The sequence below is a fragment of the Polyodon spathula genome, unplaced genomic scaffold, assembly GCF_017654505.1.
Source record: "Polyodon spathula isolate WHYD16114869_AA unplaced genomic scaffold, ASM1765450v1 scaffolds_819, whole genome shotgun sequence".
Lineage (NCBI taxonomy): Eukaryota > Metazoa > Chordata > Actinopteri > Acipenseriformes > Polyodontidae > Polyodon > Polyodon spathula.
Window position 1 is genome coordinate 1 of NW_024472306.1, and position 18,603 is coordinate 18,603.

Below are 18,603 nucleotides of genomic sequence, written 5' to 3' on the forward strand. Positions count from 1 at the left end.
GTAGATGTTCCCAGCAACCCAGTCCACCGCAATGCCACGAGGCATCTTCAACCCCGGGATCTGCCAGGGAAGGGCAAAGAGAAGGAACCATCATTCTCCCGAGCTCTTTAAAACACAGACTGGGACTACTGTTGTTGCTTAAAAAAAAATGTGCTTGTAGCTTCAAATAAACTCAGTAGTAGCATCTTATTGAAACTGAATTTTGAATGACATATTGTAAAACCACAGCACAGTGTCTGAGAAAGCTGTATGACTATTTCAAGGCAGGGATGGAGCTGAGCGACTCACACTGAGGTCGGTGGCCGTGCCATCGATCTGCCGCCTGTTGCGGTTGGAGTTGGTGCCGGACGTGGCGTGCAGCTCTCGGTAGGAGATCTTGCCAGTGTGCCAGTTTGTCCAGAAGATCTTGTTGCCCTTGACATAGATATCCATGGCGTCGATGCGCACGTTCTCGTCTCCTCGGAAGGCTTGCTCGTAGGCAGAGTTGGGGTTGAAGGGGTGAATGCTGCGGATCTCGTTATCATCTGCGATGAACAGCACCTGGTGCTCCGATCCTGGGGCAGATAATAAAGCAGGCTCATTTATAAAGGAGATGGACACATGCGTGACAGGTACCCTTCATAGTTCAATGTGCCCATGACCTCCAATTTGGGCAAAAAGTGTCCAACCAAAATCAGGAGAACGATTTCACAGCACCATGCAGATACCCATAAGAACGTGTGCAAAGCAATGTCATTTAAGGTTCATCACAATTAAATAAGTGATTCTTAAGAACACGTGGGTGTCTCAGCTATAGCCCGTCAGAGGAGACGTGCCCCGCGAGGGATCATGATTATCATGCACAGCTTGTGAGCCGAACTGCCGTATGTAATAAGAAACAAACCTTCGGCCTTGCAGGTGTGGTGCATTTTCATGTAGTTCTTGGCACAGCTGCACACATGGGAGCCCTTGGTGTTGTTACAGAGCTGGGAGCAGGTACCGAAAACCTTACACTCGTCTACATCTGCAAGAACAAAACAGGGACGGCCGGTCGGTTAGCGCACTGCCAAGATCACCCTGACTACATTCAATTATTAAACCAGTATGGAACGCATCCGTTCAAATGTCTCCTGACATGATGCTAGACGTTTTGAGGGGTCAGAATTCAAATCAAGTGTTCTACAGCTTGCCCGCTAAGTGCAAGGGCACTAACTACAACAATCCATAACAAAATGAAGAAATTAATAAGAATAAAACTAATCTAAATGCTCATATCACAAAAACAATTGGCAGACGTCCTGTACCCAAGCATGAGCTAGAATCCCCTTTCGACCTACAAAGCACAAGCTCATCACCGGTAGCCTGGCCCTGCACTGTGTCCCAGCACCCAAAGGTGCGTACCTGCACACTGATTGACGCTGTTCAGGTGGAATCCCAGCTTGCAGGTGCAGAACACTGCAGAATTATTGTGGATGCACTCCGCCTCAGCACCATCTCCACAGATTGACTTGTCAGTCCCGCAATTGCCTTCTGCATGAAAAAAGACAGATAGGACAGGTGTCAGCACTGGGGCTACACTCCCAGTATCTGGAACACAGGTTAATTGGTAAGCAGAAAGGCACCAGGTGTTACCATTAAGGAAGAGGGATAGCATTTTCGTTTATAGACCTAATGTACTGGCCTTGATTTACAGAAGCATCCATATATAAGCTTCAGGTGGGTTTCGTGTCTTATTGTTGGTGTCGGCAGCTGCATGCCTATACTTTGCATTGCTGTGTTATAATACCAGCGACGGAGCGACTAATCTGATGAGCAGGAGCGAAGACACTGCTGCTGTTCTGAGTGCTTGTTTTTTGGTGTTTCGCTATTTGTGGTGTAAAAAAATTAATATAAAAACTAGTACCTTTCCCCACTCTCATATGTTGCATCCTAAAATATATCATTGCATGCACTTTATGTAACTGGAAAGCATGTTTGTTATTGTACATACAGCTCTTTTTTTTCATCATTTGCAAACTCTATAATTCTCGCTTGTCAGACAAAAAGATACTGGGTTTGGGATCTGGAGCGATCCGGCACTAATGAACCCCTGTGTGTGAAACATCACTGAGCACAGAGGGACTCATTCAAATCAGTTTGATTTGAGGCGCTGGTAGTCGTCAAGGTGTGGCATGCTGTTTAACAGAAAACATTTGAATCAGCTTAACATACAGTAGCGTGCAAACATCTTTGAACACCTCAAGATGTGTCATTGATATCCTTTATATACCTACCTGCATGAACTTGACACTTTCAATCAGTAATCAGGGATATAGAAACAATGGGCACTTGTGTGAAAAAACTTTAAAACAACTTCTAAAAAGTTCCTTTTCTCTTCCTGTTTTAAATGAACTGCATGTGTGGCCTATTAAGGCTATCAGTTAAATCAGACCATCATTTTCTGGTGGTTTGACTTCAGATGCACAACAAAATCTACAGAAGCAATTGGGGTGTTCTAATAGAGAGATGCAGGCTGCTGTATGTCAGCACCTGCGGTGTCTGATCTATGGCGACCCCTCCCTACCTTTGCGGCAGTTCTGCTCGTCAGAGGACCCGTCCCCGCAGTCATCGAAGTGGTTGCAGAGCAGAGCGGCGCTGATGCACTTCCCATTACCACACTGGAACTCGTCCTTACCACAGCGAGGCTTCTGAGTGTGAGCTTCTGTGGAGGCAAACGCAGCACGTGCCGCTCTCTTTAGGTAGGACCACGACCCAAAACAGGCATGGGCAAGAGTTTTGTAACAAGAAAAAGGGAACTTTGAACCTGGATGCAGGTGCACTTGGTTCAATAAAAGAACATGGGTCAACAAGGGCCCACATAAAAAGTACTGAACAACGAGGTTTTCATTTAATTCTGACTTGATATATCGTGCCAGATATGCAATGAATCCCTCTATATTCAGTCATACTACACCAAAACTGTACATACATGGCTCCACCTCTGCATGCTCTAGTGGAAATATTGGCAGTAAAGTGTAATGTTGAAGCCGGGTGCACATAGTTGCCCGGACTCTGGCTGGGCTCTGTTTGCTACTCACCGCAGTTGGCCTCATCAGTGCCATCTCCGCAGTTGTCAATGCCGTCGCATTGCCGCCCAATCCACAGGCACACCCGGTCGTTATGGCAACGGAAGGGTCTGTTGGGGGGGCACAGGAACTTCACTGTCAGAGAAAAACAAATAGATATTACTATCTCGTTCATACAAGAAGGCTGGACTGCACGTATGAGCTGCACCGTCTCTGAATTTTGTCAGGGATGTAGCAGACACTTTTTTTTTTCTTTTTTAAATGAATGTATAGATCCGTACTGCACTGCTCTTGGTTCTCGTCAGAGTTATCCCCGCAGTCGTCCTCCCCGTCACACTTCCAGGCGAGAGGTTTGCACAGCGTGTTGTTGCACTGGAACTCATCCAGCCGGCAGGTTCGCACCACTGCGAAGGGAAAAGGAGACAATGGTTAACAAGGGTACACTGCAGAAAACAAAGACAAGGTCGCCTTTATTGGAACTCCTTCCCCTCCTCCTCCTCCTCACCTTTCCCCCAACCTCCCTCTCCCCCCTCACCTTTCCCCAACTTCCATTTCTCCCCCTCTCTCAACTTTCCCCCTCCCCATCCTCCCTCCTTACCTCACCTTCCCCCTCCCTCTGCTTTACCCCCCTCCCTCTCACCAATCCCCCTTCCTCCCCCTCACCTTTCCCCCTCCCTCCCTCCTATTGTAAATAGGCAAAAATGAGTAATGCAACAAAATTTGCCAAGGTTGTTAAGCGGCAGGCACACAGATCTCAGACGCGCAGCGGCGCGGTTACCTCCGGTGCCACACTTCTCCTCGTCGCTCCCGTCCAAGCAGTCAGCGTCACCGTCGCAGAGCCAGCGGTGAGGGATGCAGTGCCCGCTCTTGCACTGGAACTGGTCGCTCTCACACCGCACTGTGCAGTCTTTCTGCAGAGACCACAAAGCACAATAATCTGCATTAGGACCCACTGAGTGCAATTAGTGTTACATGAAGACTCAAGAGCACAGCAGTACAGCTTCACCCTCACAGTGTGTTCCCCGGTGTATCTAAACTATAGCACAGCGTCACCAAACGAAAGCCATAGAACACACCTACCTCATCAGAGCCGTCGGCACAGTCATGGTCCCCATCGCATCTCCATCTGCCCGCAATGCAGCGCCCATTGGCACAAGAGAACTCGCTCTCTGAACAGGGCCGGGGAGCTGCGGGGGCACAAGAGACAGGCTGGTGAGTGAGCAGCCCAGGGGCAGAGCATGCACACCCGAGAGGCACAGCACAGGGGGCAAGGGTACAGCACAACACGCACAACTGGAAACTGCGTTAGGCTATATTACTGATGAATACGGGAAACGTTTCACGTGCAGTAAAAGCCACGTCTGGGCAGTTCCGTTTTGCAGTATCCTTAAACACTTCCCTGGCTGGAACTGTGATAAAAAGCAATTGCTGTATTCCTTACCCATTTCTGCATTAGTGGTGAAACTTCATAGTAACATGCAGCGCAAGTACTAAACTCACAGTTTAAAACAACGTTACTCTTATAAAATGATTGACAACTGAAATGTCATTGTAATACTGATTCCATGTTACTTTATGAATAAAAAGTTGTAAGCAAGCAAATTCAGTTAAACAAATAGCACCATACTTCGACAGCTCGAGTGTAAGGCTATGGTAAAGACAAGTCTTTGGAAGACCTTAATGCCTTTAATTCAGAACGACCACAGAGATAAACTTGAAATAATGTCGAGGAAACACAAAATGTCCAGGAAATACACACTAAATAAAGAAGGGAGGAGGAATGGGGGGGGGGGGGGGTAATCTACCAAAAAGACGTTTGAAACCTACCTCTGCATCACCCAAGAGGTCAGTGTGAAATGAAGAAAAACATAAGATGAAGTGAAATGTGTCATGGTTAAAAATGTCAAAACACATGAAACTCCAAAATTAAAATTGACACCCTAGAACACATGTTCCACACACACACACACACACACACACACACACACACACACACACCACCACATTAACCCCTTGTGTCCACCAACGTCATTCCGGGATCCAGCCAGGAGTGCACATTACTGAATCACAGAACTCAAGGGTTTGCTTCACAGTTCTTACTAATCTAAACTCGCTATACAGAACGGGCTCATCTTTGAATATTGCCATTGTGCACACACTGCTCAAAACTACAAGCTCTTCGCGGGCTGCAGGCAATTTGCAGCGCAAAAGTATCTCATACAGTATATGGGGTTCTAGGTCTAGAAACACAAACTAAAACCTAAGCAATACTTTGCCTTGATGACCACTGGGTAATTGTCTATCCGTAAGTCACTAGAGCTGTAATACGCCATTGCAGAATGTAAAGCTAGGGTACGATAAATCACTCGCTCGCTCGCTCTAAATTGGTTCGGATAGCGACAGGCTGCGTGTAACAAATTAGCTAAGAAATCGACGTCTGAGTCTGTGGGGCTAATTATCTAAACGAGACAAATTAATAGTGATCAAAGCAAATTAGATGAAAATGCATGATTAATGTGTTTTGCAGGCAGAAGCCTCTGTATCTAAATCAGAAGAGTTTCCAAATGGGAAAACATTAACACGATGAAAATCTTTTAAAATACTGTATTTGAACTGCAGATCAGCACCCTCAAACAATACAAGAATGTGACATGAACACTTAACCCTGGGAGGAGATTCCAGTTACTGAAATCAGCCATGCTATACACCTGTGTCTTGTACATTTTGAATGCAGTTCTCTATTTGTGCTTATTTTAAATGTTTATGCTTTTTCAACACTGCATTCAAGTCTTAGAAAGAGAACTCAAAACCGCAAACAAGACACTGAATTTTTAATTTCTTATCCTTGGGTAGTGTTTCTGCAAAGGAGCAACACTAAGAGATCATCTATAAGCAGCGTGACGGGAGCGAATGAGACCAGCATCATATTCTTGATAGACGCACACAGATTACAACAGTCAAAACTGAACAGGTTATTTTTTTGTTTGTTCTTTGCGTGACAGCATGCAGTTAATGGACACAAGAGGTTAGCAACTGTGCATGTGGGTTATGGATATTAAAAATGCACAATAAAATAACCAGATGCTATGCAAGAGAAAATAAACATGCATTTACAGTAAGTGGGCTTTTCTGTAAACTGAGGCATACTTGCAATCTCTCCAAGTGCACTGAACCTGTCCAGGTAAGCTTTACAGCTTAAAAAATCACACTTACCTACCTTGATTCGTGCAGCATGATAACGTACTCTAGATAGACAGTTCATTAGTCAATAAAATTAAATACTCCAGCAATCTGTTAGCCCCATTGTTTCAGAAGTTAACCTGCTCAACTAATTAATGCAGTCTCTGTTTAAATTTAAAAAAAAAAGTGCCTATTGAATATTGTACGCTGTATGTTACAGGAAGGGCGATCTGTTTGTAGCTCCCAACACTACATTCTTTTTCTCTTTAATTATTACATTATTTTCATCTGACACAAAATAGTGTCCAGATCCAGTAGATGTTTTCTATGCAGAGAAGCAATTAGATAAAGATGTTAAGCACAGTTCACTCTTCAGGTAAGCTTGCATGAGCCTCCTCGTTTCAGGACAGTAAATGTTGCTGTAGATCTATACGTACTGCACCCCTCCTCGTCAGAGTTGTCCCCGCAGTCGTTGTCGTAGTCACACTGCCAGCGCCCCGGCACACAGCGGTTATTCTTGCATCTGAACTGGTAAGGCTCACACGTCCGCTCGTCTGAAAGAAGAATCCCTGGTTAACATGAGCCTGTCCCAACATACTGTCAGCTTCCTGCAACACAGCAGAATTGTGGGAAATGTATACAATCGATACAAGATCATTTTCGCAGATATTAAAAATAGCCCGGAAGCCAAAACTGAAAAGGACGCCTTGTACGAATGTTTCCCTAGCTGCATCTATCTATATTTATCATAATTATTATTTTTTTTTTTTTTTTAAGGTAAACGAAGAGCCACATTTTCAGTATATATTCTCCAGAGTCTTTAAAATAAATCATGTAAATGTTACAAACTGAGAAACAAACTCCTTGAGAGTGCTTAAGAGAACCGAGATTCCATTATTTAGTAGTTTGGTTCCAGTTTAGAAAATTTAACAGATATCTTCTGGCCTATCGAAATTCTGGCCTAAGTGAACTGCTGAAGGCACTCGCTGGAAACCTTGGCACTTTTTGTTTTTGGAGTTGTACCTTAGAAGTGAGCGTTCTGAAGCTATGTGTGAGAGCTAATCGCACGCCTCTCCACTCACCGCACTCCTCTTTGGGCTCGTCCGACCCGTCTCCGCAGTCGTCCTCCCCGTCGCATTTCCAGCGTGCAGGAATGCAGCGCCCTGAGTCTTTGCAGCGGAACTCGTCCATACCGCACGTCATCTGAGCTGCGGATACCAAACGTGCTTTATTAACCCCTCACGCAGCCAAGAACGGTAAAAACACATCAGAAAAAAAGCATTTCACACAATCTCCACTGATCCTCCAAACCACTAAGGGATTTTCAGAGATATATATATATATATATATATATATATATATATATATATATATATATATATATATATATATATATATATCCCAGCCTGTATTATTGTCACACACTATATGGATGTATGGAGGGTACACAGTTTGTCTGTAGAGTTTGAGATTTCCATATTACAATCCCCTCATTAACACAACCGCTTTGCATAAAAATTACTTGAGGGGTGTGAGGCAATATTTCAGTAGAGGATTTAAGGGGTTTATAAGGCTTATTTTGATACGCTTAACAGTATCCCTTAATCCACTCTGTCGCCCTCATACGGTTGAGGAGAGAGGCTAATAGAAGCTTACTGCAGTTGGCGGGCTCGTCCGAGCCGTCCACACAGTCATTGTCCCGGTCACAGACCCACACCCGGGGGATACAGCGCTTGGTGATGGAGCACTGGAACTGACTGGGGGCACACGTCACCTCCGCTGCAGAGAAAGAGGAGGAGAGAGGTTGGGTTTCGTAGCAAGGACACCAGGGCTCATTTCCCCGCTCTCCTTCGAGACAGGATCGCTAGGGAATCCGACAGTCTACTCACGGCAGTCCTTCTCATCCTCGCCCTCTCCGCAGTTGTCCTGCCCGTTGCAGCGAAATATTCCCGGGATACAGCGGCTGGGGTGGGTGCATTTGAACTGGCTGGGCAGGCACACGTGGATATCTGAAACCCCAAAACCCACACACTGATCAGCAGGACACAGAATACACACAGAGGGATGGAAATAAGCCTCATATTGCATAGCAGTTTCACCCACTCCAGGTTTTAATACCTGATCAGCCACAGTGTATATGTAGCAAACTCAAGGGCGTCGCATTTAGCATAAAACAAGGAGTGGATCAAAGTGTTATGCAATGGGAGTCTTCTTCACCACCCCCGTACACACAACACAGTCATGCACACTAGACAACAGATCTGCTGTATTCAGTCCGCAAACCAGTATTGCTCCTATCCACATTTGCTAAAAACGCTGCGTTGAATTGTATAATGTCTGAATGAAATCCGTACCGCAGTTGGCTTCGTCCGAGCTGTCCTGGCAGTCATTGTCCCCATCGCAGATGTAGGCAGGGTTGGTGCAGATCCCTGTTCCGCACTGGAACTGTCCCGGTCGGCATTTGAATTCGGCTAAAGGAGAGAGCGAGCGAGAGAAGAACAAAATCAGGGAGCGTTTAGGGGGCAGCTATTTTAAAATCGTCCTAGTCTAAAAAGGCAGCGTTTAACAAAAACCTAAACAAACTGATTTTTACAGCTTCGGATAGCCACTGACTGGGCGCAGAGTAAAACCTGGAACGGCTCTACAGCTCCACCGTGGCAGTGCAACACGCAGCAACGAGACTCTCGCCTCCCTTCCGCTCAGGTACTCACGGCAATCCTCGGGCTCGTCCGATCGGTCCCCACAGTCGTCTTCTGTGTCACACTTCCACCAGAACGGGATGCACTTGTCGTTCTTGCACACGAACTGCACAGGGAAGGGCAACACAAGTCATTGAGGGATAACGCTATTTAAGGCTGGCTTCAACACATCTTTGGTAAATACGAAACAGGACATCATTAGCGCAGATGAGAACTGCACGACATAAAGACTGCAGATCTTTATTTTGTTGTTGGAGCTTGACCAGGTCTTCTTTATCTACAGCACCAAAAGTGCATGCTGGGCTAACAGAATACTGTAAATGAGGTTTAAAAAAAAAAGATTGTCTGTGTTGTAAATGAAGTGTCATCCATGTTCGGTTCAGTGTTAAAATATTCTAGGACGAAGGACAGAGAAATGCTGACTGCCTAATGGAAAACTGTGAAACCACCTCCAGGAGACAGCAGAGCAGCAGGAAAATAGAATGAGAAGGTGCCAGAAAGGATGTCAGAATATAAAACAGCAGACAGGGTTTTTTTTTTTTTTTTTTTTTTTTTAAACTAAAAGGTGTGAATATTCTTGCTGTGGTAAAGTAAAGCAATTATTTGGTTTTGCGTCACTTTGCATCAGAATGTTCCTTTTTTTTTTAAAAAACAAGGTTTATTCTTCCATCGTTCGGTTCTTGGGCTTCACAAATTCCAATTGTAATTATTAGCACAGTATTAAAACAGAAGACTCCAAAACCAACACCTGGTTGCACTGCTGGGGTCACAGTGGGAGCGCCAGTAAATGTCATTAAAACAGATTCACAGGTAAATAACAGCTAGACACCAATCTAAATCATCTATAAATACAAGCGTCCCGGGGATAGCCATCTCCTGAGGTCTGCTTTTATTTCGGTTTAATTTATGCCCTTGTAAAGTAACACAACTGCTGAGGTTAAAAAACTCTCACTTCCTCCATAGCGTCTCTTTGATGAGAGACTACAGCAGTGCGGGAAATATGTGTAGAAGGAGGGGTGCGATGGCTTGCTTTGACTGCTGAATGACACAGGAATCCTGGAATATTCAGCATGTGGTTGCCCAATTTTTTTTTTTCTTATTTACTTTCAGAAATACTAAAAGAAACTCATTGAGTGCAATGACAAAGACTAGAAGTCTTGATTAAAGAAACGTTTCTTAGACTCCTGGTATTTCTACGTCCTAGTATTTCTACTATTTGGTGTTTAATGTCTACAGATGATATTTCTTAATTTAATTTAACAGAGCTAATAAATGTGTGTGTTGATATGCAGGTTAAGCAAATGATCGCAGTTTCTGTGGTCGATACATTAAGCCACTTTGTGGCTTGAAACTTGGTTTCAGGAGACCAGGTTTCAGGTCACTGCACGGCACACCAGGGGAGACCTGGGGTTTGATAGAGCAGCAACCTCAAACTAGGTCTCCTGGTACCAGGTTTCAAAGCCACTGTTCCTGAAAAGTGACTGTGATCTCTCAGCTTTAGACATTGAAGTACCACATATTGTCAGTCCTTCATGTGAAGGTCAGTAATTGCTTTTTGGATTCACACAGTGAGAAATGAAGAAACCCTCTTTGGGCTGTGCGATCACGTGACTGTATTGTTTTTCAAAGCTCACTGATAAGAAGCAGGTGCTTGTTGTTACCTGGCTGGCTGTGCAGTTGGACATGCAGGTCCTGCCATCGGCAGCCAGGTAGAAATTGGTGGGACAGGCACACTTAAAACCCCCTCCTGGCGACAGGAGGCACAGGTTCGAGCAGCCACCGTTATCAGTCTGGCAGGGGTGGTGAGGCACTGCGAAACAAGAGCACAGCGAGAGGGTCACAAAGAAATCTGCATCTATCTGAGATTTTTTTTTCTCTAGCTTGCTTGCTTCACAGGTTAAAAATGAGACAGGAGAAGCAATTTGTTTCTGGATGGTGTCGCGACACCCTGTCTCCAGGAATAGCTAGATCTCTTCAGATACCTCCCCCCCCCCCAAATTACATTGCTGGATCCTCAGCTAATGCACTACCCTTGCACTATTATTGGATCGTTGTTGATATAACTTGTTGTAATCCTACCTTTTCAAATCCTAGTTCGTATTGTATTTTAATAGTATTATGTGCACTTAATGTAATCTACACTATTTAAATCCGAAGCTTGCATTGTGAGCTTGTTCTGCACTGCAGCACCTGTAGGTCTTGGATACAGGCGTCTTTCTCAACACCATCCACGTGTGGGCAGCCTGGTGCCCGGCACTCACCCCCTGGCTGTCGGGACGGGTGGAAGATGTGTATATCCATGGGCCGATGCAGCGTGCTGATCAGCATGCTCTTGTTCTTGCCCATGGTCTTGTGTGCTCGGTTGATAGACTTGGTCTCCCAGTCCGTCCAGTAGATGTATTCCTCAAACAGGGTCATAGCGAAGATGTGAGGGATGTCCTGACCCAGCACTGCAAAACAAACCAACCAAATTCTCATCCCAGCTCCCTTCATCCTAGCCATCGTGACAGGGATACCCAGCACAGGACTATTCCTCAAAGCACCACTAAAAAGAACCCTTCGACACTTTAATTAACATCATGTAATCAAAGAAACTAAGAAATGATATCGCAAAAGTATAACGGAAAGGAAACTTTACAGAATGGAACTAAACCGATAATTTAAAAAAAATCACCTTGCTTCACACACGAGACTCAGATAAAATAGTCAGTCACAGCATACCAATCGCCAGGGTTCTCTTAAACAGTTCGTTTAACTACGAAGACCGTTTGGAAAAGGTTTGCATTGACGATCGTTTTTTGTAGTTTGCATGAATTCAAAATTCCTAGGATGTTTCAACTTGAGATCAAGAGGTGTGTGTGAGTAAAGATCAACCCACACCCTCGTTTCTTAATTGATGTTGACTTAAAAACAAATAATTAACTTCTAATTTATTTGAAACAAACTCTGACCAGCTCTTATCTCTCTGCAAGACTCTCCTTAAGTGAAGTATGAGAGCTGTTCTGTCGACTTGTTTAATGGACAATAAAAAGGTTCCGAACACAAGCTCTGGATCTCCTGAGCTGAACATAGGAGAGGTTGGTAACTTTGAACCACAATGCCAGCAAAAGTCAGCTAAGAACAGCACTAAGTATTAATCTAGCTGGATGAAAATGACTCAAAGTATGGCGTTTGCCCAATGCATTTATGAGCTGAAACTATTGCATTGTGCTAAAAGATACTGGCTAAATTCACTCATCCACTTAAGTCGTGCTCAGCTGTCTGTCTGGAATCAAGCGACTCCATACAGTCTCCAGCATCTACCTTCCACACCTTCGAACTGGGGTAAACCATGGGAGTCAAATTCTAGTCTACTGGAAAACGTTGTGCAAAGTAATGACAGTGCACATGCCTTAGTTAGAGCTTGTAAAGGGACCTGCGAAGTTCAGTATCAGAAACGGACTCCTACTCCTCTACAGGAAGTATCTGTGGTGGACGACTAAAGATGTAAAGGGTTTAGAAACATCAAGGACCCTGAGGAATGATTACTGACACAGCGTGACTGACCTGTGTGCCGGTTCGTTCCATCCAGGCTGGCAAACTCAATGTAATCCTCCCGGGCGTCGGCCCAGTAGATCCTGTCGTTGATGAAGTCCAGAGTGAGGCCGTTGGGCCAGGTGATCTTGCTGTCCACAATGTTGCTCCTGTTTGTGCCATCCATGCCAATCCGGCCAATGTGTGGCTGATCTCCCCAGTCCGACCAGTACAAATACCTGCATGGAAAACACGCAATGATGTCAAAACGTGGACAGATTCCTCCACACATGCCTATACTCTGATGCTCTTAGTAGCTTGCAAGGGGTTAAAAAAAACTACCCAGATTTCACAGTACTGGATACAAGCAGCCTGAAAAAGTTAACACAATTATATTCTCCAGATCAGGGGTGTTCAGAATTACGGTCCTGGAGAGCCATTCCACTCCAGGTTTAACAGGTAAAATGATATAAACTACTTTGGGAATGCAGGTTTAGTTAAACAGTTTGGAACAGGGTTGGAACAAAGACCTGGAAGGGCTACCTCTGGTCACCCCTGCTCCAGATACAGGATAACATGTGACAAACATACTTCCTCTTGCACCCCCAGTGGAAGAGGACTAAAGAAAGAGCAGGACAGGACTTACCCGTTTCTCACGTCGACGGCCACCGCCCTGGGCTCCCTCAGCCCTGTGTTCACCAGCACGGTCCGGTATGCCCCGTTCAGCTTCGACACCTCGATGGTGTCTCTGCCCTTGTCACACCAGTAGAGGTTCCCAGCGACCCAGTCCACTGCCAGCCCGTCCGGGTTACTCAGACTGGTGCGGTGCAGAACCTGAAACACATGCACGCACGATCACGTCGCTCATTGCAACTGCAAACCGAAAACCACAGCCAACCAAATTTAAAGACACAAGCATAGCAATCTCCAGGGCAAGCCCCGCGAAAGGGAGGAGACACTCGCCTGCACGTCGCTCCCGTTGATGTGCATGCGTCTGATCATGCTGCCCTGAGTGGTGACGTCAGTCCAGTAGATCATCTGCTCCCGATAGTCGAAGTCGAGAGCCACTGCATTGTTCAGGCCCTGGGAAACGGGAGTGATAGGGAAGCACTTAGCATTTACGAAAAGGAACAGGCTTGGAGAACCAGCAGTGTGATTGTGAAAGAAAGTGAACTGATCCCATTCCCAAATCCGGTATTTAGGAGCTAAATCTGCAAACTGATCACTCTCGCCTGTCAGACAAAATAAGGTACCGGATCTGGGATCCTGCGCGTCTGGCCCTGCCTGTACAATACTCTTCTAGCAAAGTGGGTATGTGTCCCAATAGTTCACCCTTCATAAATCAATGCATTGTGTGATCAACAGGCTTGGCATTGACTACACTGGAAATGGGTATCAATGAGAGCCTGAAAACCCACACATCTCCGAATAGCCCCGTTGGAGGCGTGCATATCCACGATGAGTCAGTGGAATTGTTTCAATGTACCTGTTTCAGCAGCGTGTAGTTTGAGCCATCCAGGTTCAGTTTCCTCAGGTAGTAGCGATTGGCAAAGATCAGGAAAGGCTCCTCCTCTGTGGGGTTAAACTTTGCATTAGAGTTGGATACGTAGCATACTTTTGGGGGAAAAAAAAAAAAACATTCCTGGTTTAAAAGGAAACTGTTTATTTTCCAGCTGCTATCAAATAAACCCTTTTATGTTTCCCTGAGCTTCGTTCAACCCGCGAGAGCGAGAGATTCCCTTTGAAGTGCTGCAGAGATCAAATCACAGGCCCTGTGAAAATACAAACTGCCTCCCGGGACCTCTTTCCTCACTGCGCCCCCAGCTTCAAACATGGCAAGAGCCGGATCTTATTTGTTTCAGATAATCTGACCTAATTCGAATTTCAAGACAGGCTACACTGAAGCAATTCTAAGCAGTCGATAAGGACAAATGGAATTTGGTCTGCCCTCACCTGCGGTGGACTTGCAGATGGTGGGGTCACTTGCTTTGAGCTCGAAGCCCTCCACGCATAGACACTTGAAGCTGCCGTAGGTGTTGACGCAGCGCTGGGTGCAGGGGTAGGTGGTGGTGCACTCGTCAATATCCACGCACGTCTTCCCATCATCCTTCAGACGGAAGCCGTCATTACACCTACACTGCAAGGGTCAACACAGGGACGCGTTAGAGACAACAAACAACAGAGGTAGTCAATTCAAGACGGCAGCAGGCATCGCAGAGAATCACAGAGCAAAACATTTTTTAGAAATTAGCCGATTAGGAGGAGATGCATTTCAGAACCAGAGGGGGGTTAAACCGAAGTGAACTAGAAGAGAGTTTGGCCAACGTGACAAATCAAGTCAACGTGCGGCCTCCTTGCACAATTGCGTGTTTCATTCCCTCACCACTTGATTTTTCTAATCAATCTAACACGCTTTCATAGAAACCCATGCATGCAGGAACACACATCTACAGCAGCGAGCCCTTCAAGTTTACACAGGTGGCGAACGCAGGCATGGAAGTTGCAAACCTTGTAGCCGATCTTGAGATCCAGACACTGCTGGGTGCAGCCGCTCAGCTTCTTGATCAGGCACTCGTTAATGAAGCAGTTGAGCTCATCCGAGCCGTCCTCGCAGTCATTGCTGTTGTCGCAAAGCAGGGTCTCATTGATGCAACTGCCGTTCTTGCAAAGGAAGAAGGAATCGTTGCATTTCTTTTCTGAAACAAGACCGTAAACGGATTACAAATGGGGAAAATATTTGGTTTTTAGTCCTTCTTCCCTAGCTAATGCATTCGGAGGACCTGGCTGGAAAGTGCTTACCTGATCCAATGCAATGGGAGTTTTTGGGCGCCTCATCCGATTGGTCGTGACAGTCGAACTCTCCATCGCACTCCCACTGGCTTTGGATCAGGCAGCGCCCATTGGCACAGCGGAACTCGTTAGGCCCACATGTTGGATAATCTGCAAATAACAAAAACGCAATGAGGAGTCAACTATTAAATCAAAGCATGCTCCAAACAGTTTTCAATGCATTTTAAAACCAAATCGTACAGTAGTGACTGGATCAGCTCGAACGTTCCTGTGATTGGTTCATTTAAACAAAGGAACGATATTTAAAAATCACCTAAACCTGATTTGACTCTTACTATGCTATATTTAGTTCACAGATTTTGGTATTCTAGAACAACACACGCTTTCTAGGTTTAGTGCAATTTTTTAAGTGCAACTGAATTTAGGCAGAGTTTAATTGTTACGATTAACTCAACTGTAAGAGTTAAACTAAGTTCAAACTGGTTGAGAATGGCTGTAGGTTTCTGCAATATTCCCAGCCAGCAGTGATTTCCAATACAGATCTTGTGCTGAAAGACGTACCACATTCTTTGGACTCATCAGATCCATCCCCACAGTCGTTGTCGTGGTCGCAGACAAAGTGCTTGGGAATGCACTGCCTATTCTGGCACATGAACTCCCCTTCTCCACACGTGTTGTTGTAAACTGGGGGAATGAGGGCAAACCAGTCTGTATTAACACACACGCACACCTTTGCAAAAGTACTGTAATGTTTTACAGGTCATTCCAGGGCCATTTTACCATTGCGGATACAGTAAAGATCACCCTACATAATCAAGACGGGCAATATGCTTTGACTGTCTTCACATCTCCTCCTGTGAAACTGCAATCTTTGTATGCATCGTTCACATCCTTCTTACAGGCTTGCGTTCCTACAGGATGTCTTCTTTAATGTGCATCTGCATTAAGCAGAGATCTATTTCCTTCCTCCCCTCCTCCTCCTCCTCTTGGTGTTATTAATCAATAGCAAGGGGACGTTCATAAACCAATTTGTCAAGGCAAGCTTGAATCAATAGCCCCAAACAATGCACCCACAGATAGCACGTACAGTAGTAAAGAACAATGGTGCCATCTCAGTGTGGTTCTTTAAAAACCTGCTCTTGCTGTTGCAGGATTCTTTCTCTCTCAGTTGACCCCTCCCTCCAGACACTGCTATCTTTTAAAAATGCAGCTTCTCCATATATAACTGCATTGATCCAGGTCAAATAGAATGCTTTCCATCACCCACAAGTGAGGCATTAAAGAGGGGGTTCTCACTCACCGCATCCAGCCTTGACACTCTCGTCTGAGCCATCAGGACAGTCGCGGTCCCCGTCGCACTTCCAACGCTGGGGGACACACATGTGGGAGTCCGGGCACTGGAACGAATCTGGGCTGCACGTCTTCGTCTCTGCAAAGAAACAAAAACCGCAGGTTACAGTGCATACTCTGTAGGCAAGTACAGGGACATTTTAACTTCTTATCGGTCATTTCTATTCACAGGGCATAAATCGGACACAGGGCGCGTTTGGTTTGCAACGAATCAGCTACAAGATCTGCTCCGAGCACGGTTTGCAAGCGTGTGACCAGATCAAGAAAAATCAGACACAAGAGACTCACTGCATCTGCTGTCTTCATCAGAGCCGTCTCCACAGTCATCAGCCCCGTCGCACAGCCAGCGGTTGGAGATACAGCGGTGGTTACTGCACTCGAACTGGACCGAACTGCAGAATTTGTCTGGGGGTGGGGCGAGAGCAAATAACTGCATTCAAAAACGCTACAGACAACCTTTATAGCCACTCAATGCAATCTTCAGTGTTGCCATTCCCTCAGAAGCGCCAAACACGAAAGCAGCACATTTAAAACCGTAAGCTGCTTAAATTAAAATAAATAAATGTCATCGCGGGTACATCACAGACCATCTTTCCCTGGCTACAAAAACCAAAACTGAAACATTCAAAGCTCACCGCAATGGCTTTCATCGGCGCCGTTCTCGCAGTCATTCTCCTTGTCACACGTCCAGCTCATTGGGATACACCGTCCGCTGGGGCAGGCAAAGAAATTCACTGGACACTTCAGCTTCTTTTTATCTAAGATAACTAGAGGCACCAACCGGAAAAAAAGGGAGACCAGTCAATATCAGACTGACGGCAACAAGTCTGTGTGCACAATAGGGATGTCACGGTATACCGGTTTCACGGTAAACCGCGGTACAAAACGCAACCGTTTGAAAACGCAACTGTTTTTCTATCCCATGATTACCGAGTTCACACGGTTTAAGGTGATATGGGCGCGTTTTTTTTATTGACCATCGGTGAGCCACTGTGTTCATTAGAACTAACTAATGAACAGAAGCCTCAAGTTCTGTAAACTGCCATGCATGACATTATTTGAGCAGGCTGTTATATAAGCAAGTGACGTCATAGTTAATATAAACCGCCCTGCTAAACAGTGATCGCTGGCAAACATGACTGTCAGTAAATGAAACACAAACACTGGAAAATATCAGCAGGAACAAGGCACTAACATTTCATCACTGCCTGCCTATTAATTTACCACAGCAAAGAAGAAACAGCAGCTATTATCTATCGTATCAGTCAAGAGAAACGCAGCAAGCACACACCAAAGCAGAGAATCAAAGAGTCTGTTTGCTACTATATAACTAAGTCAAAGATGCTACAGGCATTTGTATTGTTTTTTTATTTTAAACGTTATTGTTTAAAAATAAATAGGGATTTCGGTTTTGTGTATTAAAAAGTTAATAAAATTTTATTCCCACTGAAAAACAGTCCCCCAGATGCTGCTTAACTTTGCAGCAGCGTCATACCCACCTTAACTTTTCTTCTTTGCTTTGTGTTCGTTGCTGTTAACATGCAGTCCAAAAAAAAAAAAAAAAAAATTTGCTGGAGCCGTCTTCTCATCATTGAGTTTTGCAGTGGGCGGGCACTGCATGTCTTAAAACGTGCTCGATTGGCTATTGCTAGGTAACACTTTGCTTCACTTAACTAACAGGATGCCATGTCTGATAAAGATGAAGAGGGTATTCAGTTGCAGTGGTCACATCCTTACCCCCTATCGTTCCAGACTGAGCCCAGAACATGTTAACATTTTCTCAACAGTAATTTGAAATAAAATAGCAGCGTTATTTTTGCTGCGCCTGTGTGAGCCGGAGAGAACACTACTTCCTGTTAGGCAGTGCCTGGTGGAACTGTACTACCAGTGTGTCGTATTTGTTTTAAAACTTTAAAGTTAGTTTCTTGTTAAAAAAATTACTTGAGTGTATTTCTTTAAATAGCTATTTAAAAACGGACTACAAAAAAATTACATTATACCGCTGTACGATGATACCGTACCGTCAA

At 45.1% G+C, this 18,603-nt stretch overlaps 1 protein-coding gene across 1 annotated transcript in view; it reads right to left on the reverse strand.

Moving 5' to 3' along the window:
• Window positions 1-3: 3 nt before the first annotated feature.
• LOC121308994 (low-density lipoprotein receptor-related protein 1) overlaps window positions 4-18,603 on the reverse strand; it is a gene marked incomplete at its 3' end in the record, with an annotated part of 70,232 nt that continues 51,632 nt past the window's right edge. The window contains exons 44-71 of the mRNA XM_041241780.1: window positions 17,212-17,343; window positions 16,865-16,981; window positions 16,527-16,655; window positions 15,788-15,910; window positions 15,236-15,376; window positions 14,945-15,132; window positions 14,390-14,573; window positions 13,923-14,008; window positions 13,400-13,519; window positions 13,083-13,270; window positions 12,470-12,675; window positions 11,185-11,373; window positions 10,585-10,733; window positions 8,936-9,029; window positions 8,579-8,695; window positions 8,114-8,233; window positions 7,881-8,003; window positions 7,307-7,432; window positions 6,662-6,778; window positions 4,125-4,231; window positions 3,823-3,955; window positions 3,326-3,448; window positions 3,057-3,179; window positions 2,543-2,680; window positions 1,381-1,509; window positions 884-1,003; window positions 289-554; window positions 4-60 (exon numbers count right to left, since the gene is read on the reverse strand). Coding sequence (XP_041097714.1) covers window positions 4-60; window positions 289-554; window positions 884-1,003; window positions 1,381-1,509; window positions 2,543-2,680; window positions 3,057-3,179; window positions 3,326-3,448; window positions 3,823-3,955; window positions 4,125-4,231; window positions 6,662-6,778; window positions 7,307-7,432; window positions 7,881-8,003; window positions 8,114-8,233; window positions 8,579-8,695; window positions 8,936-9,029; window positions 10,585-10,733; window positions 11,185-11,373; window positions 12,470-12,675; window positions 13,083-13,270; window positions 13,400-13,519; window positions 13,923-14,008; window positions 14,390-14,573; window positions 14,945-15,132; window positions 15,236-15,376; window positions 15,788-15,910; window positions 16,527-16,655; window positions 16,865-16,981; window positions 17,212-17,343 — 3,845 coding nt within the window. The remainder of the gene's footprint in view (window positions 61-288; window positions 555-883; window positions 1,004-1,380; window positions 1,510-2,542; window positions 2,681-3,056; window positions 3,180-3,325; window positions 3,449-3,822; window positions 3,956-4,124; window positions 4,232-6,661; window positions 6,779-7,306; window positions 7,433-7,880; window positions 8,004-8,113; window positions 8,234-8,578; window positions 8,696-8,935; window positions 9,030-10,584; window positions 10,734-11,184; window positions 11,374-12,469; window positions 12,676-13,082; window positions 13,271-13,399; window positions 13,520-13,922; window positions 14,009-14,389; window positions 14,574-14,944; window positions 15,133-15,235; window positions 15,377-15,787; window positions 15,911-16,526; window positions 16,656-16,864; window positions 16,982-17,211; window positions 17,344-18,603) is intronic.